A 24,536-nucleotide genomic window follows, 5' to 3' on the forward strand; every position below is an offset into this window, starting at 1 on the left:
TTTTCTGTGCTTCATGCTACAGCTAAACAACTGGAATGAAAGTTTTGCATTTGGGAGGTTGTAGGATACAGTGCATTATACTGTTGAAATCATCAGAAAAAGTAGATTGTGAGGAATTGTTTAGCCAACTATCTTTTATATCTTATATTTATATATTCATTTCCAAAACTCTATCTCTTTGTTCTAGTTACACTGGCCATGTTCAAACCAGCATAAGAAAAGCTGCGTGTTGCTTTTCCACTTATTTTGAATCAACAACTGAAAGCCTTCCAGCATTTAATTATTACTGGAGCAGCTGCAGTGCAGCACTTGTTTTGACTTGTTGAGCAAGTGCATTTGACTTGGAAGAAGAGTAAGTTGAATGAATAACACATGTTTAGCTATGAAATTTTCAGCAAAACATTGGCTATTGAATGAAGACCAGCAATTTCATTAAAACATCTATTTTATTTAATTTTTTAATATAAAGTAATGAGAAGGTATCATGGATAATCTCACAGTGCACAGATCACCTGGGAGATTATGTGTGAGAAAGCCAAGCACAGTTATGCCTCTTTGATTGAGGCATTTCTTTAGGTCCCTGCTTATAAAAGTTGCTGGCAGGAATTGTTATGTGGTTGCTGGGAACTCTTTCCTTCTCAGAGGGAATGCTGAAAGCTTTTAATTATTAACTGAGTTCTAATTCTTAAAATAATTGATGGAAAAAAGGAAACTTATCCTTTTAAATATTCACTTTTATTCTATTATTGGTTTGTAATTTTCATTATTTACCAAGTTGCTGCCTACCACTTACTAAAGTTGAATACATTGCATGTACATTTTAAGAGGATTAGAAAGTAAAAATCACAGAATTTCAAAGTCCACCTTAGTAATATGATAGTGTTTTACACTATTTTGAGTTTTTCAAAAGTGTTTTTTGTTAATTGGTAAGAATCTATCGGGTCTTTATTACTACAACAACAAAATGAAGAAATTAATATTTTAATACTAGATCTGTACTCTCAAAAGATGTAATACTAAATGCTTGGTTAAGATACATGAATATTCTAACTTATTTTTTAATAAAGTATGGGATAATGAAATCCATTTCTTTGAAGGTTAAAGAAAGAAAATAAGTGTACTATATGCTTGGAAAAAGGACATGCAACTTTTTTTTTGTTGGCTTGATATTTTACTATGCTTTTTCTTTTTATTCTTACTTTAGATTCTGTTGCAGTTGTGGAAGGGTTTTTTCATTGAATTTATCTTGATTTGAATTACTTTGCAATTCACACAGGTCAGTAATTCTGTTCAATTATGGAAGGCATGTTCTACCATCAAACGTCTCGATTCAATAAACAATATTTCATTTATTAAAACTGTCACTAGCTGCATAGTATTTCATCAAATGATTTTCAAACTGTCCCTAATTTAGTTAATCAAAATAGGCAAATGTTACTCACTGATGTCAGTAGTTGATCTGAAAATAAAGAATTTAGTGAAATAACTAGCTTTACAGCAGTGTGACTAGCTTCAGAATATGAATGATCAAACTTTCTGCTTTGTGTTTTAATAAGAAAGTGTATTTTATGTTAAAGTAATTTATATCATTCTTTCAAAACCACATCTGTAAATCTATAATTACTTTAAATACAACCAATATGATAATAATAAATAAAAAGAAACTCAAATATACAGTACTGCAATAAAGCAGTTCTTAAGAAACAGAACTGTTGTAAGAGAAAAAAAGAAAAATTTCTGCAGACTCGCCCTTTCTAATTAAGCAAAATCCCCACTGATTACGGAAATGGTTTTGCTTCAATTGGAGGGGGATCAGAATGTGGATTAAGTTTCTGACAATGACCTTTTTGTCTAAGATAAGGTACGTGTGGAATGTAATTTTGGGGACCTATTTTCAACCCCTGCCTACGTTTTTTATGTAAGGTATCACAGAATCATAGAATCACTTATGTTGGAAAAGGCCTTTAATATCATTGACTCCATTCTGCCAGTGATACTGGGCTTGGAGCCAGCTATTTATCAGTTGGCTCTTCCTGTTTCTTCTCTCATCATTCCCTGCTACTGGAAGGACAGAAGAGAGCACTGTTTGTGCTCCTGATCCCTTAACCAGTCATCCCAAGGCTCTGAAGTCTCTGCTGATTGCTCTTGTTGCAGCTTTATCATTGGCCAACAGAAAAATAAATAATGAATATTAATCTGAGGGCAGTACCAGAGTAAGAAGCTTTGTCTTCACATCTCTAACCCTTTAAGTCTTTGAGGAGACTTCATAGGGAGTCTCCTATGGCAGTGACCTACTTTTTTTCTTTATGGAGTCAGTTTTGATGCAAAGTGTAGACTGACTTAACCTTGGCAGCACCTCCAAGCTAGATGGACCATCATCCTCACTGTTGTTCAGTTCCACTTGCAGAATCTCACACCTACTGTGCCTGGGCAGCTGAAGGTGTGGTCACCAGAGGAGATGGTGTGCTGGGCAGGAACTTTTTGCCATTGCCTCCTATCCCTTCAGTTGCTGTGTTCAGACAGTTGGATAGAGGGTAGGGAATCTTCCCTATCATACATCCTGTCTGTTGTGCCTGTCCCAGGGAAGGCAGGGTGCAATTCCAGTAGTCTGCCTCACTCTCTCACTCTCCCTGATACAACTCAATCTACTTTACCTTTTTCAGGTGCTCTATCACTGAGCACAGGAGTTCCTCTACCTGGGCACACGTCCCACGGGGGTGCCCACTGCTGCCTTCCGATACAAGCGCAAGAGCAGGGCACACCCTGCAGCTGATACCAGGGCAACAGAGAGTTTCCACTGGAGGTCACTCTGGGCAGCTGCCTCAGTCATGATGAGAGCAGAGTTTAGAGAGGTCATGGCTCTCTTTTAGCCAAGATGATGACACTGATGAATTATTCTCTGAGGAACTAAGAGACACTTCCAAATCAACTGCCTTTGTCCTTGTGGGCGTCTTCAAATTGCCAGAAATTAACTGGGACTGTCACACAGCTGGTACAACCCTGGCCAAAAGATTCCTAAAAAACCTGGAAGACAACTATATGGAAAAGGTCCTAAGGGAGCCAACTTGGAAAGATGCCCTTCTTGATCTGCTGCTTGTCAACAGAGTGGATTTTGTGAGGGAAGTGGAGATTGGTGGCCGTCTTGGCCAGAGTGACCACAAAGTGATTGAGTTTAAAATCTCCATTAACAGGAGGAAAAGTGTCAACTCTGGGCATGAGAAGAGCAGACTTCAGGCTGCTCAGGGGATTAGTAAGGTTGTAAGGTCCCCTGGGAGAATGCTTTTGCAGATGCTGGGGTCCATCAGTGCTGGTCACTCCATGGGGCACAGGAGCAGGCAATTCCCATATGTCAGAAGTCAAGCAGATGGGACAGAAGGCCAACTTGGCTGACCAAAGACCTTCTCTTGGAAATAAGGCAAAAAAGGAAGATGTATATCCAGTGGAAGCAAGGTTAAGGGACATGAGAAGAACAGAGAAATTCCACTTACTGCTGTAGGAAGAAAATTTGAGTGGCAAAGCTCAACTGGAGCTGAAGCTGGCCAGAAACGTGAGGGACAATAAAAAGAGTTTTTCAAATATATTAATGGCAATAGGCAGTATAGAAATATCATTGGCCAGTTACAGGATGAGGATGGCCACTTCACAAACAGGGACAGAGACAAGGCAAAGGTGTTTAATACTTTCTTTGCCTTTGTCTTCAACACAGATGATGGACCAAGGGCGTCTCAGTGCCCTGAGCTGGAGGACCATGACTGTGCGAATGATAAACTCCCAGTCAACCCTGAAATTGTGTGGGATGTGTTGCTCCAGCTTGATCCCTACAAATCTATGGGGCCTGATGAGATTCATCCCAGAATCCTCAAAGAGCTGGCTGATGTCATTGGAAAACCTCTCCTGATGATTTTTGAGTTGTCTTGGGAATCTGAAGACATCCCAGCTAACTGGAAGATGGTGAACGTTGCCCCAGTTTTCAACAAGGGCAAGAAGGAGGACCCTGGAAACTACAGGCTTGTCAGTCTCACTTCAGTGCCTGGAAAAGTTATGGAGAAGATTATTTTGGGAGGTTCTGAAAAACACCTGAAAGACAATGCAGTTGTTGGTCACAGCCTTCATGGGAGGAAAGTCCTACTCATCAAACCTGATTTCCTTTTATGACAGTGTAACCCACCTAGTTGGCCAAGGGAAGCCAGTTGATGTCATCTTTTTGGATTTCAGTAAAGCTTTCAAGACTATCTCTCACAGTATCCTTCTGAACAAAATGTCCTACACACAGCTGGATAAACACATCATGCGGTGAGTGAGCAGTTGGCTCACAGATCAAGCACAGAGAGTAATAGTGAATAGTAATAGAGAATAGTGAATAGTGAATAATGAACATCAGACTGGTGACCTGTCACTAATGGGGTTCCACAGGGCTCCATCTTGGGCCCTGTGCCCTTCAACATCTTCATAAATGATATGGATGCTGGACTGGAAGGGATACCAAGCAAGTTTGCAGATGATACAAAATTGGGAAGAGCTGTTGATTCCCTGGAAGGCAGGGAGGCCCTGCAGAGAGACTGGGCAATCACCAACCATATGAAGTTCAGCAAGGGGAAGCAGTATGAGGAGTAGCTGAGGTTGCTTGGTCTGTTCAGCCTGGAGAAGAGGAGACTGAGGAGAGACTTCATTGCTGTCTACAACTTCCTTGTCAGGGGAAGAAGGGAAGGGCAGGCGCTGATCTCTTCCCTGAAAGAACTCGAGGGAACGGCCTAAAGTTGTGTCAGGGGAGGTTTAGTTTGGATAATTGAAAAAGGTTCTTCACCCAGAGGGTGGTTGGGCACTGGAACGGGCTCCCAGGGAAGCAGTCACAGCACCAAGCCTGACAGAGTTCAAGAGGTGTTTGGACAATACTCTCAGCCACATGGTGTGACTCTTGGGGATGTCCTGTACAGGGTCAGGAGTTGGGCTCGATGATCCTTGTGGATCCCTTCCAAATCAGCACATTCTGTGATTCTGTGATCCTTATATGCCTGATCAGAGATGATTTCCCAAAAGATCTCAGTTCTGAAAGGTAAATTCTGAACTTCCCCAAGAAACACGGACATACATGACTGAAACCTGTGCAATGAATTTTCCCACCTCAGCCTGAGGAGGCAGATGGGGAGGGAAAAGAAGGGTTATTAATTGCAAATCACCCCCTTTCCCTTACTACTGGCTACAGAATAGGCAGGAGGGTACCAACGCTCTCTTGCTCTCCTGATGAAAATGGGTAAAAAGAAATATAAAATACTTGGTACTAAAAGGAGAACAAGTAATGGGGCATATAACTCTGAAGTTTTGTAGTTAAAATGCTTAGCTGAATGATTATTTGGTAAATGTCTAATGTCAAATGAATTAAAAAAATCAGATGTGGGAACAAAAACTTACTTAATTCTCATTTTTTCCATCATCCCCTGCATTTTTTTCTGAGCAATGGTCCAGGATGTTCCACTGCTGGGCTACTCAGCATACCGACAGTTAGGATACGGTCATTGAAATCAGCTGATAAGGATTGAAATGTCCTTTGACTGAACAAGAGCTATCTCTTAGTCCAATTCTCTTAAGCTGCAGAAGGCTAAAGGAGAAATGTAGATAAACTCCTCTGTTTTGCTTACTGGCTGGTACAAGACAGCTGACCTTTAACAAACAGTATTGTCTCTCCACTGACTGTATCAGGCAGCTGTCTCTGGTGTCCAAAACAATGCTTGAAGCACAGGTGACTATTTTTAACAATTTCAATGTCTAACTCAAAATAGATTTCCTGAGTCCCGATCAGGATTCTTATCCTTCTATAAAACCTAGTAAATAAATAGTGCTTAGACAAGTAGAATCATAGTCTGCTGCTTTTTTTTTTTTTTTCAATCACTGATTTGGGAAGGTATTTTTCTTCCCACTTGGACTTTAAAAGTTCACTTGATTTAAACCCTTTTTTGAAGACTGTAGTACTTATTCAAAGACCAATAGGCAGAATGAAAAGGCTACTACTTACTTCAATATTAATTAGGTTTCATGTTTTTAGGACTTCCAGAGTAAAAAAGATGAAAGATATGCTTGCTGAGATAAACTTAATCTGATTTTCTAAAGTTGATATTAATTTTCTACAATCTAAAAGCCTAAAAAGTTACAAAGCTTTAAAATGTATATTTTAGAGTCTGTTATCTGGTCTCTTCAACTGAGAATGACATTCTGAGGAACATACTTCTTAACTTCTTTCAGATGCACTTCATTAAATATTTACACCTAATATAGCTGTTTTATTTCGGTGGGGTTTTTACCCCTGTATGCTTCTCTAGAATCACTTTCCTCCTACCCACATACCCTACAATATATTTGCTGCCTTATTTTGTAAAAAGTGAGTCACTTTAAACAGTCTAATTTATGCTACTAGAATTTGAATGTTGGAGAGAAGAGCAAGAATGAGGTAAACAGCTATTTGATGTCTGTCTTTTCACAGTAGCACAATAGCTAATTCCTTGGGCCTCTGACCTTTTAGTGTCCTGTAACAGAGTACTTGCATTAATCTGTTGCTTATCTGTCACCTACCACATTTGATATTTCCAGTCTCTGCTTTCAATTATCAGTCATTAGAGGCAGCACTGAGTAATTTCAGGAGAAAACGCCTGGAACCTTTGACCTGTTTTGGTCAGATAACCACAAGTGTTCACTGTAGATAAACTATCATTTAATTATATTCAAGATGTAAATGAGTGTCGTTTGTAGTGTATCAGCTTACTGTAACCTTTATCACCTTGAAGTGATTAAAACTGACTGGTTTACTTAGTACTTATACAAAGAATTTCGAGTCAAACAGTGAAATTCAGTGAGATTAGTGTAAATGGCCCTTTATAGTTACAAAGTCTGTAAGACCCTCCATTTTGCCCTGGCAGGTAGTTAAACAGTGACATTAAATTGATTAGTGAGGCTTCACTATTTGTGAATCCAGTTGGGATTCTGGGATCTTATATTGTAAAATCAGCATATTACAGCATATCGTTGTTTTGTTATCGGTTTGCCAAAGCAGCTTTCACTTTCCCTATGTGTCACATACCAATATCTTCAGGAAAAGAGAAACATACATCAGTGGGGAGAAAGAACACGTCTAACAGTTCCTCATGCACTATGACCTAAACTCATTGCTAGTACTTTTTACGCTTTTTAAGCTCAGTCAACATAATCAGACATTTATAGTGGAATTGATAAAACATTGATTACTTATTATACTGTCCATCCATATATGTGCTTTGGGTGGCTTTTAGTAGTTCTTTTTTTTCTTAAATTACGTATATGTTGTTAATGAAAATCAGTGCATGATATTTTTCTCTTGGTGTAAAAGAAGACCTCTTTTCCAAAATACTTTTTTTGTATAAATTTGACTTCTTTCTTCTTAGAGTTGGACTTAGTGTTAATACAGTATGAACATTTAATCAGTTTGCCACGTGGGTGGAAAATATCATTCTTTCCCATTTTACACACAGGTGTTTGTGATATTCCCCTGAGCCATGATTTGTCTGATGTAAGCATAGTATTGCATATATTAGTTTCAGGTGGTATAAAAATACCATTTGTAAAAGTTGATGCTAAGAAACCTGAGCAATCAGAGCAAATGAAGAATTTTGTTGTAATCAGCATTAATCTTAATATTCTAGTTATTTTTACTTAGAAAAATTGTATTCCTCTAATGATTAAAAAAGTACTTACTGATTTTCTGGTCAATCGGTTTTTAGAGGCTGTAATCGGTCCCACAGAGATGCGTTTTGCCAGATGAACTGAGCAGGGCTGGAATGACATGAAAACACTCTGGAAGTACTCAGTACTTAAAAATCTTAACCTGTATTTTTTGGGCTGCCAGGGCTGAAAAGCTCTCGCCTGTGAAAAAAAATATTTGAGACATGGTACCTCCCTGTACTTCATGCCATTTCAGCAGGACAAAGGATCTTAGAGGTTCTCTACTGAGCATTCACAGTCTTCCCTGACAAAGCATTTATTAGATGCAGAGGGGATCAAGATTTGTTTATTATTTTCAGTATTAAAATACTCAATATCATTAAATAACATTTTTCTTTTTTAACTTGGCTATCATTCTAGCCACTAGTCATTATTGCAACATCACCACCACCATCACTGCTATTTTACAGCTTACTATATAAGATTTTAATTTGTCCACATCTGTAAAAAATTTTTTTTGCTCTGTACATTGGCTAACATAAATTTGCAGTTAGAGTTTCTGGCTTTATTGTGGAGAGTGGGACCCAGGGTTTTTCTTGGTGTTCAGTGCCTGTTTCCTACAACCCTTCATTTTTACAGGCAAAGTCCTGGCCTTCCTGTAACGGGTGTCTCGACCCAAGGAAATTTTTAACTTATATCCCTTTCAGATGACAGTGCTGTGTCTTCCTTGGGTATACAGGAAAACACAGATAAGTATTATCTATGTGAGCTTTAATAATTAATTTCAGGCCCATGAGGAAGTGGCTATCAATATTCTTTCAGCAGTCATGAGTGGTCCTGAGAGAACCCCACCAATGCAATTGAAAGGTATTTTAGAGGTTTGTGTCCAAACTATAACATACAGGGAGAGAACTGCTGTTTCTAAACTAATATTACTAATTAGAAAGTACTTAGTAGAAACTAGACAAAAGGAAACCTCAAATCCAAATAACAATAAATCAGACCAGGATTAGTGGCATTTAAACTTTTATTGTGGCACTATTTATGTAGCGGCATTAGGCGCTTTTATTCAGTGTCTAATTCTTCAGTGTTTACTCATAGTGTGTAGTGCTTAGTCACACATACATGTGGAGTTGCTACATTAAGTCTGTCTTTAATATAGTCTCATTTGAAGATTATTGACGTATCTGTTCCACGTCAATTTTGAAATGCTCAGTTATAACCTTAGAAAATTGCAGCAGACTCTTTGCACTAGAAAAAAGCCTCTTGGCTCAGTGCTTTTGCATATGCTAATCTCTGCCAAGTTCTCTCTGAAATGAAAGGCTTTACATGGACATTTAAAAAAAAAAGCAACAACTCCCAAACCTCAAGTCAGATCTCTGTATATATCCCACAGTTTAGAACTGGTCAGTGGAGCTGCTAAATAGACTGTATCCTGTTTCTCTTCAGCAGCAGCCCATTCATCTTCAGGTACAGAGCAGCCAGTTCACATGCTTCCACCTCTTTTCTGTTTTACTTTTGCAACATAGCGTTCCATGGCAAACCCAAGTAAGCTAAATATGCACTTGAGCCAAGTAAACCTCACAGTTAACAGACAATTTTCCTTTTGTCAGCCAGGAGAAAGTTAATTTTCACCGAAGATAAAGTGTTCTTATATCCTATATATTTTATTTTTGGTGGTTTTTAAGGCAACACAGATTTGTACATAAGAAAAAAAAAGCTAATAAAAACAAAGAGAGTTTACATTTTTGAAAGAGTGAAAGGGAAGTACACTGTAAAGGACTACTATATGACCACAGGTGACTTAACTAGTAACTACTGCTCTGAAATAATGTTAAATACTTTTCCTTCAATAGCTCTCACTTTATTATGTCCGTAACTGTACTCTTATATGGCAAGGTCAAAATGATTTTTTCTTTTAGTGCATTTGTATTTTGTAAGACAACATATACTTTATAATAAACAGATATGCAGCTTTATATATAAATTATATAATTATATATATCTACATGCAAACACATGCATATTGTATATGTAGACAAAACTTCTTGGGAGGCACTTATATATGAGCATATAAGTATAAATATACATAAATATTGTATTAATTTACACATTATTTATATATGTAGCATTTAGTAATCCAAATGAGAGCTTTTTCAGAACTGACAATGTTCCTCCCTCAGATCTGAGGACTAAAATGAAATAAAAGAGCAGGAGTTACAGGAGGGAGCATTTAGTGGAGCTGGGTGCAGCCATTTGGTTATCTAAACCAAATCCCAGCTCTGAGTTTTAGGTTTGTCCACCATCAGTAAAATGAAACACCTATCTCACAAGGCAGGTAGAACTTCTCCAGAAGAGAGAAATTCTATCTTCCGATGGAGCACAGCTTCTTCAAAGGTCAATGATATGTTGTATACTGTGGCAGTGGAAACCCTGGGTCATTTTCCATTCCACATCCTTAAAATCTGAAGTATTAATCCCATAAGGTGTTCATCAGCCAGAACTGTGGCCTGTAGTTTCCGCTGACACATCAAAACATATATTCCATTGCAAAAGCTGCTCCTAACTCAGTCAGAATGGCAGCAGACAGCGGAATTAGACCCAAACCAGTTATAAACTCAAGTAAATTAAAATCCTCTATTTACTCCCTCTTACATTCTGTAGAATTCTGAATTAGGCAATAATGAGGTTTACTTTTTAACTTGAAATTGTGGCAGAGTCATAAGCAGTGAAAGCCTGCATCTGCCCACCCAGGTTTGAGGGGACTTCTCAAGCCAGGACTGTGCTTCCTATGCTGCTGAGATGTCAGAACCACTCAGCCCTGGCTCATGGCTCCTTCTTCTGACACTGGCAAGATGACATGTATGCCATCAGAGTACAACTTGTGTTAATTTATATGACTTAACTGCTTCTTAAATATATAGTTGTTGCAGTACACTTTAGTACCACTTTAAAATTTATTATGTTAAACGGAAATGAACAGCATTCCTCTCATCTGCCTGGTTGTTAGTGGCAATTAGTGTTTTCCAAAGTCATCTATAGCTCTGACATTGCTACTGCTGTGCTTATGACTACATTAAAGTCCTAAATCCTTTCACAGCTTTTAGTTTGTCCATATTTCTAGTTACTTTACAACATGCCCCCTTTCAGCTTTTTTTTTATATTCTTTCCACTCCAGCTTCTGGAATTTATATAAAAGCCACCAAGGTTTTTTTTTTTCTTTTGAACTGAAGACACTGGGCTGGTGGAATTTCCTTTAACTGGAAGTATGTCTGGACTTGTGGTTTTATTATTTGCACAGTTTTGTATTGTCATGTTTGTTTACTCCCAAGCAGAAGGAACGCTTCATTAATCATGGGAAATGGGCATTCGTTTCACGTCTTTAATTTACACTGAACTCTTTTTCTCACAGTTGAAAGGGACAAGGACTTCTCCCACCAGCGAAGGCACTATAAAGAGTTTCGCTTTGACCTTACTCAGATCCCACATGGAGAGGCAGTGACAGCAGCCGAGTTCCGAATATACAAAGACCGAAGCAACAGCCGCTTTGAGAATGAAACCATTCAGATTAGCATATATCAGATCATCAAGGAGTATCCAAACAGGTACCTGCTCAGCATGAACACATAACGTGTTGAATACCATCTCATGTGTTTCTTAAGTAGGGAGAAAATAATTGATCACGAGTGTACACCTAGTAAGGCATCCTTGTTATCACTGTGACTTGTGCAATATTAATTCCTAGACAACAACAAACACTGAGAAAGAATTAAAATGATCTTGAATGTAATTTATTCCAGGTTTATGTCCAAGCTCACCAAATAATCTGCCCATGCAGAGAGTGGGTGAGGGTTCTTTGCCTTGAACAGGAAACATGGGTGTCTGACAGGGCTCTGCAATCCCTGCTATGCTTCTAGGCAAGAAGTGGCCAGGGTTCAGGGTTTCCAAGCTGCAAACTAAGGATTATGCTGTAGTCTCAGGCATTTTCCTGTCTCTGTGGTATCATTTCTACTCAAATGTATGTGTGTTTAATTCCCTTGGAGTTTGCTGAAATTCCAGTCTTTGGGAGTGAAGTTTTCTATTTTTCCTAAGGAAGCATGTACAGCACAGCCCATGGTAGGCTAACTTTCCTACACAGACCTGCCAAGGTACTCCTACCTGGACTTTTTCTCATGGTGAAAGTGAATATAGTCCACAATTTGATGGCAGCTAGCCACTAATATAAGTAAACTCCAAGGGTTCTTTCCACATTAGGGAATCTTCAAGTGGCATTAAGATAGAAAAGCAGCTTTCTGAAATGAGGTGTGAGGTGAAATAGCATTATCAGGATGGCCTATTACATAGTAATCATGACTTGATCTGATCAAAAACTGTTCCGGGTTTCAAGGAACATATAGATGGTTTATTCCACCTTTACTTCCTTGAATGACCCCGGACATGTGGGGCTTCTCAGACACTCTGCCCACAACCTCTTTGCTGAAATTCTTGACTGTGGTTGCATTTCTCCTGTAGACAACTGGTAATTTGGGATTAGATACTAAACTTAAACAGCCTCCATAAAGGTAAAGGAAATCAGCTGTATTCTGCCTGAATGTGTTCACTGTTGCATTTCAGGCTATTTAGGACATAATGACTAAATTTTTTATTATGTGTTGTGGGCAATCTTTTAAATATAAATATTTTTTAAATTACAGACAAAATTTGCAGCTGTTTTAAGCGTGACAGGTTTTTTTCTTTTCACAGAATAATGGAGAATTTTAAAATTAAAAATGCCACAAAATGGGATGAGAAGTTTGAGGTAATGACGTGAGCTAATGGGAGAACCCTGATCCCAGAGCTCTCATTGCCTTCTCAGGGGTCAAGTTTTCGCCCTATGTTTGTATCAATTCTAAAAGAAGTTATTTTTTTCCCTGTCAAATACTTTGGATTTCTGTAGGAAATTGCTGTTATGTAGGCTAAATAATTAGCATTGGTACAGAGACACTTTCTCTATGTATTTTCAAAGATCAGTTCTGGTTTTCTCTGGGTATTCACTACTCATTTTAGTTTCACTTGCAGAGTTAATGGGTAAGAGCATTCTGCCTGTTTTGAGTCTATTATCTTGGCCAATGCCAAAGACACTTTGGTGTGAGTTTCTGCTGCACTGCAAAGTGGTAAATATCACCCTGAGGAGAGATCCACAGGGGAAATTTGTCCTTCAGCAGAATTTCTGGACTGTAGAAGTAGTAGTGCCCTATTCTGATTTGGCTTGTGAGACGTTGTACATCCTGGCTTTTGAGAACATTTCATATCAGTCCCAGCAAAACTTGGAATGGAAAGAATCTATATCAGAAAACCACTATGTATTCTAGGAGGAGAAAAGTGTGAAATTATATCATTGTGATATTTTAATATTTTCCAAGCAATTTTACAGTTTTCTATTAAATCTACTGAGTAATACAAAAATATTTGTAAATAAATATATCAAAGACTATTACAGTCAGAATTAAACTTTTCCACTTTAAAATTCTGATAAACTGCTCATTAGAGAAAAAAGTTGGCATTTAAGACTCCAGAGAGTACTATTTATGAGCTTGTGGTACGTTGTTAATTTCTTCAGTGCTTGCAGAGTAGATCAGGTTCTTTGGAATTGTAACATTTTCTTCATGTTAGCTCCAGAGGGGGAATGCAATTGTTTTCTCCTTGTGTGGTCATTAGCACAGTTCTAGAATGGAAGTGATAAAAGACCAGCAAAAGATTATCCTATAACAGAAGAAAAAAAATGGTGACTTGAAAGAAAGCCCCTTCAATTCCTTTTTTAAAAACAATCTTCCTTTATAATTTTTGAACTCTTTAACCTGATTCTGCAGATATATCTTACATATACATGTAAGTAAACATATGTTTGTCATAGCTTATTTGGCTTTATTTTTCTCAGTGTTGAGCAACCACAGCTTCAAGGGATACAGATAATGCTTTTTTTCAGTATCAGACATTTTAGGTGCATTTACGGTTTTAATCTAGATAAGACAGTAACTTTCTTAGTTGTCATTGCAATTAAACACCATAAAAATATAGTGACAGGACCACAGGTATTTTAAACCCACTTTTAGACACAAAGCCTACTATTTCTGTCTTTCCTATTTAAGCATATAGTCATTCTGTCTGTAAAGCAACAATACGATTCCCAGATCTGTGTAAGCCAAGACTGTCTTTAGTTGACTTGTACAGTTAAAATTTAAAATAAAACATTTGTTTTTGTATCTTATTGTTTTGATTACTATTTATGGAAGAAAATAAATAGGTTTCTATACCTATAGATTTAGGTTTAAAAGATTAAATGGTGAAAACAGTTTTTAATAATGCTTCCTGCTTTGCAGAAGCATGTACAACTAAACTGATGAGAGTTAAATATCTTGGGTTTAGTGTAGTCATTGTAGCAAATTATTTGCAATACAGATGTTGTTCTGGAACCAATTGACTTAGGAGATATGTGAAAACAAAACAAATAAATGACCCATGGTAAAAATTTAGTAACACAATTATACTAACTTGTCTGAGCAACCCTTCTGAATTATGGGGAGATTTCATGGGAACAAATTTAAGACTATACCAGGGAACTGAGGGTTAAAATGTAATAATTACTTTATTAATAGATACATAATCTCTGCTTTGATATAGAGATATTTTCTAAACATCAACACTAATAGGAAATGATCTGAACTGTCATCTATTCATGTTTTGTCACAGCATACCGCTGCTGTCATATGTTATTAACAACAGATCATTTTAGCAATGCTATGCCTTTGAATTTTAGTTGAAATTGGAACAAGGTTTTGACATATTTTGTCTTTTACACTGAAAGGTTTGCAAAAGTTAATCTTCCTAAGACATTCTAATGGTGAAAGATGAATTCTTTATATACAGCCTCAATTATATATTTTGTGTATTTCTATCAGGAAGCTGGATTTTTCAGATTTTCCATAGCTGTAATTTTTACATGCTGAGACTCATTTCAGAAAGGCCTCTTGGGGAAAATACCTTTATTATACGTAACAATTACTTGTTAGCTACAGCACATGCTGTACTGTGTCATGATGAGGATATGTCAAAGGATTATTCATTTAGATTCCAAGAAGTTATTGCCAGCAAGAAAATTAAGGACAAAAAATAATAATATTTGAATGCCTTAACTCTCCATTTTCTTTAACTTAGGGATGCAGACTTGTTCCTGTTAGACACAAGAAAGGCTCAAGCTTCTGATGTGGGCTGGTTTGTCTTTGACATTACTGTGACCAGCAATCACTGGGTGATTAATCCACTGAACAATCTGGGTTTGCAACTCTGCGCTGAGACAGAGGACGGTAAGATTGAAACTGTAGATTATAAAACCCTATATGCTCCTGTCATATCTTGCTAGGAATCTTTTCTGGATGGGTGTTTTGTGTTTTTTTAACTTGACTGGGTGACAATTCACTGAGAGCTTATAAGCAAAGAACAAAAGTCTTATCCTGCTGTAATTATGGTATGCAAACTTCCTATTATTCTTAATTCTGGAGAATATGGCAATTATAAAGCTGACTGAATCAAGTGAAATTAAATGAGGTTTGGGATGAAAGCTCTTACATATAAAATAAAGTTCCATTTTAATGTTCTTCCACTGATCATTACATTCAGGAAACTGAGGCAGATTTGCAGAATTTTTGTTTGAGAAAGTTTCTAAAGAATTTTCTGGGATGAAGAATGGAGAAAGTTACAAAATATCCTCAAGACAGTTCAGAAGGTATCTCATAGCTGCTGATACTGATATTGGAGAAAGGTTAACAATAGGGTAATGTGGGAATTGGTTTTCTGTAATTCAAAAAAAATAATATTATTATTTTTTTTTTATCTTGAAATGGGCTAAAAATTTGAAATCTTGAGAATTTTAATTAACTGAAAATTAGAAAAACCACTATCAAAACTGAAGTCAGAGCTGTGGGGATTTTAATACAAATTTACTGCGCTACTGCATTATTCACAGTTATGCTCTTCATTAAAATTGAAAATGCATCTCAATGCAAAATAATATTTTTAGAAGAAATGTTCTTTACTTAGACTTCTTTAGAAACTAATAAAAAGAGACTTATAGACTGTTTTTTCTGTGATGGTTCACTTAATCTATACTACTTTACAAGCAAACTCTCAGATTTAGCTCTTTCTTGTCAAAGAGCTTTTTATGTCAGAGGTCAAAGAATCTATGATGCCAGTTAATCTAAACCTTAGCTGACATAATGTTAATGAGTAGCAGAAGAAACCCTGGTGTAAGGATTAATATTTTTTTCTTCTTTCTTTGTTCTGTCTACATTTTCTCATTGGTTTTGATCTAAATTCTCCCTCGGGCTCGGCTGGGCTGTGAACAAAGCATCTCGTACTTTTTCAGCAAGTGCCCTGGCTGCTGGAGAGTTATGCAAAAACTGTCCTTTAGGCATGATGCTTAAAAACAGAGTTGGCAGGCTTGCACCAGAGCAGACGACCATTTCATCTAATATTACCTATACTGTAGGAGTACAGTAAGTGGAAAAGGGAGGCAGCAATCCAACGTAGGCCATGTTGTTGATGCCTTCAATCAGCATTTGTAGGCACCACACCTGAGCTTGGGCTGTATGGGGAGTGGATCTCTTAGGCAGCCTAGTTTTGTGAGGCCATCTTAAAGCCCTTAAAATTTTGAGGAGGTGACACTTCCATCAGGCATCCAAATTAGGTGGACTGCCTTCTGGCCAACTTTTCTGCTCCAGAATAAACTCCATCCTTGGCTTTTTTATTTTGAGGAGATTCAAATACAGAAATTGTTGAAAATTAAATATCCATGAAAGACATTCATTAAGAAACCCTGGAACCACCAATCAGTTGGTTCTAGCCTCAAAATTATATCTGTTCAGTAAACAGCAGGAAAGTTTGTATGGGTAAAAGGAAACTTTTAGGTTAATGCACTGAAGAAATTGCAAAAGAATAGTTCACGTAAATATTTCCCCTGTCCTACTCCCAAGATCAGAAAGGTGGTAAATAATTTTCAGTTTTAAATTCCAAAGCCATAAGCAGCCTTACCTTTTGCACCTCACTTATTTGACTTTCTCAACACAGCTGCTTGACTGAGGAGGGAATTCCCCTTTTCTCTTACTTTCTGTTCCCTTTTCAGCTTATTCATGCAAGAAGAGTGCCCTTCAAGGGACTAAAGTTTTCAAAACTATAGGGAAGACCTCTGCTGCACCACTTCAGCTTAGCATAAGGAAAATCATCCTTTCACAGTCTTACAATTTTGCTCTTAAGGCTTTGATTATTTTTATTGGGTTGCTGTTACTTCTGGAAGCTATTAGAAATACCAGCAGTTGAATGACACATTTGTGTACAGATGGAACATGAATTTTTATATATGACTCAGTGTGTAGTGGACTTGGTTTGTAACCCAGAAAACCCCACCCACCTTCCCTCCAACCAGTTTTCTGTGAAAGCTCAGAGACTGGTTCAAATCAACCGAAAAAACTTCCCTTGGCTCAAGTGAACTTCAGGCCCTGCAGGTCTGAAGGATGTTTCTCCATGCCTCCAGCTGTCAGCTGAGTTCACAGGAGGTAGAGGAGTTCTGCCTCCGTAACTGGAGAGATATTTATGAGACCTGATCCATTAACCTTTCTATTGCAACAGACCATTAAACTAAATGGGATTCTGTTAAGTAAGAGGGTCCCTGTTTGAGGTATTTAGGTGCCACTAGGGGCCTGGATAATCAAGTCTGTAAATACATATTAATTTTTAGATTTATTCATAAAGCGCCTTTAAAATGTGGTGTCAGTATTTGCTGAGACTCCAGGGTGCTACTATTTGTTATCATTACCATTAAAAATAATTTCTTATAGTTATCTTTCAGAGACTTTTTAGGCAGTTACTTGTGTAGATATATTTCTTTGGATCCCTGAAGATGGTGCGTAAGTAATAATAATGTCTACATAAGGAATAAAAAGAAATTGTAACTATTTAATATAACAGTGCAAAAAAACAACTTTGGAAGAATGTCTGGTTGTTGTAATTCATATTTTTCTCCCTTTGAAAATCCTGAAAAAGTACAAAAAGCCGCATGACATTGGAATGTGTTTTCTTTTTTCTTTAAGACAGTATTTGGTATCATACATCCCTTTTTAACATGAAATGTACACTTTTTCTCTTAATGTGACGTTTTATTTTGAACAGTAAGAATAAAGGTTTGCATGACACATATGGAAGCTGTCAACATATAATGCACTGTTTCTCTCGGGCTGTGGTAAATTAAGGATCATGGTTTTTTGATTCTGTTTTTTAATGTCTCCTCAACATTCTGCAGCATCCCCTTTCAGCCAATTCCCTCCTCTTGACACCAAAACTCTCTGCGGTGTTTAAAACAATAGGTGATCTTTTTCACACTGATGGATGCATGGGTGTCAGATGATTTGCAGCATAAAATCAGTGCAGATGCAGAAACAATTCAAAAAGCTCCATGCAAAACTTCTCCTGTATATTTAATATATGTCTCCTAAGACTTAAAACATGTTCCAGTGAGTCAGCACCTTTTTATTAATATTTAGCATTTTTATAATTGGAAGTTAGCAATGGTCTAAACATCACTTTTGCTGAAGGAGTATAAACAGCTACAAGATTAGTCCTTTTTCTGTTTATGTCATTGCTGAAGAGAATCTAGCATTGTTTATAGAAAATGGGAGAAGGAGGTAACATGTAACAATGACTGTTGGTGACCCATAGAATAAAACAGGTTCCAAATACAGAGATCTCAATACAACATCCTGGGTAGCCCCACACTCATGTAGTTCTTGCCTTTTATTAGATTGCTGCAACTCTCAGTTATTTTCCATCCACCAGCATGTCAGTGGGGAAGAACGTGTTGGCAACTCTGAAAAGCCAAAGCTGATTAAGGTGATTTTTATTACCACGTAGTTCCATGGAAGGTTTCTTTGGGCATTCCTGCTGTTTGAGGTGGGAAAGCAGCAGGATTTTTTCCCTCAGAGCAAAGAAAAACTTAAAAGAAATAGCTTCCTTGATACAAGTGGAACCTGGGGAAGGCCATTTCTTCCTCCAGTATGTATTTGGGTACACTCTGATGCGTGTCCCTTGGAATAGGTTTTGGATCCTAACCCTCCATGCTGCTTGAAGGATTGGTGAGGTTCTTCTCCAGAGATGATGGGGGAGAAATTAAAAAACATGCTCTTCTTTTTTCGCCTCTTTTCCTTGCAGCCTGGTTCTTCTAACGTCCCTTTCTCCTGCTAAACCTTCAGAAAGGCAACAGGACCATATCCTCACTGTTGCATAGAATGGCTGATTTGCTTTCAACCCACAGAAACCTGTGGCAGTGCCCTGGCTTCTTCATGTACTTGGCTGCATATTTTACACTGATCTTGGCCTCACTGTTACCACCCTAAATGTTACCAGTCTTATTACGCAGCTGCCCTTAGACAACCTTGGCACCTAACTTACATGACCATTGTAGCCATCAAGTACTATGGAAGATGATGCTGGGTTGTTGCCTTTAAATCTCTTGATGGATCTGGTATTTACAAGGCAAAGTATCAGAAGCAAAATCACCTTCATTACTGTCCTTATAGTGGGGGTACTTAGGATGTATGTATTTATATTGATATATGTATGGACTTTGGCAGGCAATAGCTCTGACTAAATTCTGAGCCATCTGGAAGCCATATAGCCATGTTAGCACAGCACTGAACCCAAGCTAATACATCCTGCCCCTCAGCAGGTTTTATTAGTTTGGGCTCAAGCACTGCCTAAGTACAGCTACATACGTTCTGGTTCAGAGCTGACTTTGGCCAAAATTTCACTAGTAAATTAAACATGCTCAGGAATACTGTCATGTGAAACAAGCCGAAGGGATGATTCTCTCAGTCTCCAAAACAGGGTGAACCCATGGCATCTGTCCCTGTGGGAAAGGTCTCTGTGGCACTGCCCTGAGATGCTGGGGACTCTGTGGTGGAGCTGGCACAGGATGTAAGTGCATGAGGAGCACACTCTCACCCTGAGCAGAGTGGATGATTCAGCTCCAGCACTATAATTTGCTCGGATAGGTGTAACCATCATTTCCAGCTGGGTCAGAAATACAGTCAACATTGTGTCGGCTTGTAGCAAGTGAGCAGACCCTTGGTTATAAGGGCACCCTGACTTTCAGCAGAAGAATCAAGGAGGTGAGTGAAACGGGCTCCTGCTCTGTCTTCTGCCACCACTGCGTGCTGGTGCACACTGGTCCTGGCTGTACAACTGTGCAACTTCCCCTCCACCCTGCTCCCTAGACAGATGAAGGATGCATCTACTTCTCAACACCGTTATTTTAGAGATAATGGCATTTGTGTTTCATTCCATTCAAAAGGCTTTTATCCATTTTATTCTTTGGTGGATGACCAATTAATCTAATCTCTCCTTGTTTTATTGTCTTCCTGAACACATTTTTTAGTGGTGAAGAAAAGCCCTAGGACTCCCACAAGCCACTCACAGTTTAAGTACATTAACTTGAAAGGATAAATCAAGTACTCACTTAGTGATTTTGTGTACAATTACATGTGATTTTTTTTCTGTAAGCATATATGGTACTGCCACATTATACAGCATATCAGAGTTCCTTATATGTTCCAAGTGCTTTCTTCAAGAGCTTTATGAATACCAAAGTCAACAAAAAAAAGATACTTAAAATTCCTTCAGCTGAACTGAATAAAACCAACTAAATGTAAGATTTGACAAACAAAGGCTGAATCTTTACTGCTGACTAAAGCTGTGAGACCTAGAAAAGGCAGAGCACAGCATCCAAGACCACCCATTTGTCAGAATTCCTTAAAGCCTCCAGGGAGCAGAAGAGTTAATAAAACACATAAAACTTTTTTCAAAAACATATTTTATGTTGATATAGATAAATGTGTCCACCAAAGGAAAAGTTTGCTTAACAGTTTATTTAGAAATACAATAGAGACAGGAACAAATACTTTGGAGCTGGAGTGTTGAGGATGTATTATATATACATATGTCACATATGTGTTGTAGGTTTTTTCGTTTGGTTTTTTTTTTTTTTTTTAAATAAGCCTTCATTCATGCTTAGGTAGCCAAACTCTACCACAAATCTTTTGTTTCAAGTCCCATTGCTCTCGAGAACATTGTTCAGGCATGAGAAGCCACAAAAGTTTCTATCTAATTTTGAAAACTACTTCATGAGCTTTCAGACTCAGAGCCTCAAGGCAGTTTTTTTCTCAAATATTAGATGTTTTTGGACCTTGCATACTCTGGGTCTTTCTCCAAAAGGCCTTTCCCAATCCTCATTTCAGATGTCACTCCCTACAAGGAGGAAACCATAGGTGTGGCATTGGAATTTTAATTTTTTTTCAGCAAGCCGTTCTGAAATGAATTCTCATCATCACTAAATTTTTCATTTCTAACTACAGATATGTGAAATTATTACCAAAATAACTGCTGTGACATAGAAGTATTGGTTAATCTGTAAAATGGTTTTTTGTGGCTTCTTGAGCACTTTTGAAAGTAAATAAGTGCTGCTTTTTCATAACAAAATGAGTGGTTTGCTGCAGTCTGATGACTCAGGATAAAATAATGGATTTTGGAATTACTCATTGTACTGTGTTGCCAGCGTAAATCCTGCCAAGATGCATAATGGCTGAAAGGTCTTGCAAAATTAGTGTCTGATCAATATTTTACAAAAATATTTACTGCCTGAGAAGAGACAGTCAAGACACAAATCTTACCACTGTCATTGGTATCCACACTGGCGACCTCAGAAAAAGTCAGCTTTCTGAATGTTGTGAAAAACAAGGAGATGTTTCCAGGTCAGGACTGCAGGGCAGATTGTTATTGAAAGCTTGAAGAGCTCTCGCATTTCCATTTGGAGCAGCTGACGGGGAAATGAACTTTTAAGATGGAACTCGATCAGTTCATGAAAAGAATTGTACGATATGACTACATGGGACAGCATAAAAGCAGACACAGTGACACAGCAAACAGCTCCGCAGTTATCACCTTAAGTGCTGTTCCTATTCTGTAGGTAAAAAAAAAAAGAAAAGTACAAAATCATCAGGATTCTTGAGGTAGGACTTTTTTATAAGTTGAACTTCACAATTATTTTTGCAGCAGTGATTCCTTTATTATAAGGGGACAGAATGTGAAGAGAAGAGAAACAGACAGAATGAGAAGAGAATATTCATTCCGTTCAGAGAGTCAAACCTGCACTTCCATGCAAGCTTTTATGAAACTGCTAAGGGCACTTTACTATCAAACATTATAAAAGCCAAAAATAAGTTTAAATGCCAAGTCACACAAATACATCTTGACAAAGACTCAGAATCATATGAATAAAGACTAAGGAGTTCAGTAAATTTGGAGCATAATGCTTTAAATAAGTCTAAGCCTCTGAATATACCTGTCAATATGTAGAAGAGATACTTAAATGTCATAGCAGGATTGAGAAGTGCATGCCAGAATGTGAAGAATATAAAGGCTTCAGGCGGTCACAGCATTGAGTAAGTCCATCTGTTATGCTTTTTTTTTTAAACCCTAGGTGTAGGGGCAATTGCAGATGCTAGGTTCAGTGGAGTAGGCACAAGCTGATTTCTAGTTTCTTGTACTTCCTTCTTTTCTTCTAAAATCTGAAGAAAAATCTTTGAAATCCTCAGAATTAAAGACATGGAAGGATAAAAACGAACCCATTTTTCAGAATGCTTGACCATATTCAATTCTTGTTCAGAGATGCTCAAGAGAAGCAGAAACCCACACCTTGCTGTTTTGGTTTTACAAGTTTCATCTGGGGGAAGCTCCAAGTGCAGTTAAGCAGGTTAACCTGAGTCACTCAGCTGATTTTAGAAAATATTGCTCTAATGCCTCAGTATGGAACAACTGCATACCTGAGAGACCTGGATTTTCAATTTCCATTGAAGCCAAGAGTTTTCTAAACACTACAAGAAATGATAGACTAAAATAATTTACAAAAATGAAGCCCATGAGTACTTTTTGCTACAAGGGGCAGTTCAGGTTAGAGTAAGGTTTTTCTTACTGTACTCTGAAATTCACACTACAAACAAAGGTAAGGACTACCTAATAAGACCAGGGCACACAGATGGAGCTGCTGGTGTGGCAGAAAGCTTGATGCATTCAGAGGCAGGATACTTTAAAATATCTCCTGTTCAGGAAGGGGCAAAGCTTTGTGTTCTTATACTGAAGGAAATGTCCCACATCCCACCATTTTAATTTTTTTTAATAAAGGGTAATAGAGGGTCTGTAAACGCAAACTTTCTTTTGCAAAGAACCAACCTAAAATGGAGACAACATATGTGGTTTGAATTTCCAAACCAAACAGTTCAGAGATCCTCCTTGGAAGAAATATAGTGTCTCAAGGGCAGTGTATATTTTGATTGCTTTGTCTTCTGAAAGTTGCAATTAAGCTAAGGTATATGATAAATTTGAGAGAGAAAAGTTTAATGATGAACCCACAGAAGCCAATAAAAGTTTTCCTGTTGACTGCACTAGAAGCAGATCCAGTGTATATACCATTCATGAATTAAACAAATGAGTTCTAGAAACTCATGCTGACTGCTTAGAAGATCAAGCAAATAAAGGAATAAAGTCACAGAAGCTCTTTCTCTGTGTAAAAAGGCTGTGGTTACAGGATTAATTTTTTATGGTATATCTCTATATCCTGGATAACCAAGTAAGCCTTAACTTGTGGAATCTTAATAGTCATCTCATTGCTGAAGTCCAAAGGAAACCCAGAGGAAACTTAATAATATTAAAAGTTATTTTAAAGGGAGTTCACATTGGTTTGAAGAATATTTTTCTTCGCACACAATATCCACCATTGTAAATTCAGAGAACCTAGATTTAAATTCAGAAAAGCTTCACACATCTTTACAGTCCTCAATATATAAATCTAATAGTATTTTTAAAATGTCCACCAGTAAGGCATGAATGTTTTACAGATAAAATTAAAATTCTGAGAGTCATTGGAACAAAAAATAAAGAAAAATAGTAAAAATATTCCCTCTAGAAAAGAGGGGAAACCTGGAACTTTGTGGTAAGAGGCTAGCTTGTCCATGTTGCAATGAATAGAGAATAGTCTGTACAGTTTTTCATATCTGACTTGCAATAGAAGATTGGAACATATAGAAATTAATGTTACTGAATTATTTAATAGTAACTCAAACACATGAAAAGATGAATTAAAGAAACACAGGACTAAAAATCCATTTAAAATGAAATCAGAAGCTTCAACAAATATATTTTTCCCTTGCAGTCAAAAAAGTAATTATCAAAATTGTTCAGAATATGTTGCCAATTACTCTGCTCCATAACTGCTAACTTTCTCAGTTCTTCTCTTGCCTTTGCTGGGCTCTCTGTCACTGGAAACATCTTAAACCAATTTAAAGTGCTACACCTGAATAAACATGTTGTAAAAGTGTTTATGTATTGAAGTGGGTCAGTTCAAGGTATGGTATTTGGCTGGAACTTCTAATTTCTCTTTTTACTGCAAAAGGGCTGCCAGAAGGAGGAAGTCTGAGCTGAATTAATACATTTGTTACAGTGGAAGTAGAATGGAAACTACTTTAACCACAAATCAAACTGCCTCTTTCATTTAAGCCAGTGATAGAGTTTTTTTAAGAAATATAGACTCTGGCATGCGGCCACTGTAAGTTTGTGTTTGAAAAGGAAACCTATATGCTTATTTCTATAAGGTTTACTCCTATGCTAGTTTGCAAGTTCTTTTTCAGGATGATTGAGTTAACAGCATTATGTGTTTGTCAGGCAGATGCTCCTCCGTCGCCCGCATAGCAAACTTTTCCAGTCGGTTTAGAGGA

The 24,536-nt window shown here is 37.5% G+C and overlaps 1 protein-coding gene across 2 annotated transcripts in view; it reads left to right on the forward strand.

The window, feature by feature from the left end:
* The window catches only part of BMP5 (bone morphogenetic protein 5), a 56,074-nt gene that overhangs the window by 14,512 nt on the left and 17,026 nt on the right, over positions 1 to 24,536 (forward strand). For both annotated transcript variants that reach the window (XM_064650312.1, XM_064650313.1), the window contains 2 exons: positions 11,099 to 11,291; positions 14,881 to 15,029. In XM_064650312.1, the coding sequence (XP_064506382.1) occupies positions 11,099 to 11,291; positions 14,881 to 15,029 (342 nt within the window). The remainder of the gene's footprint in view (positions 1 to 11,098; positions 11,292 to 14,880; positions 15,030 to 24,536) is intronic.

The sequence above is a fragment of the Pseudopipra pipra genome, chromosome 3 (genome assembly GCF_036250125.1).
Source record: "Pseudopipra pipra isolate bDixPip1 chromosome 3, bDixPip1.hap1, whole genome shotgun sequence".
NCBI classification, from domain to species: Eukaryota; Metazoa; Chordata; class Aves; order Passeriformes; family Pipridae; genus Pseudopipra; species Pseudopipra pipra.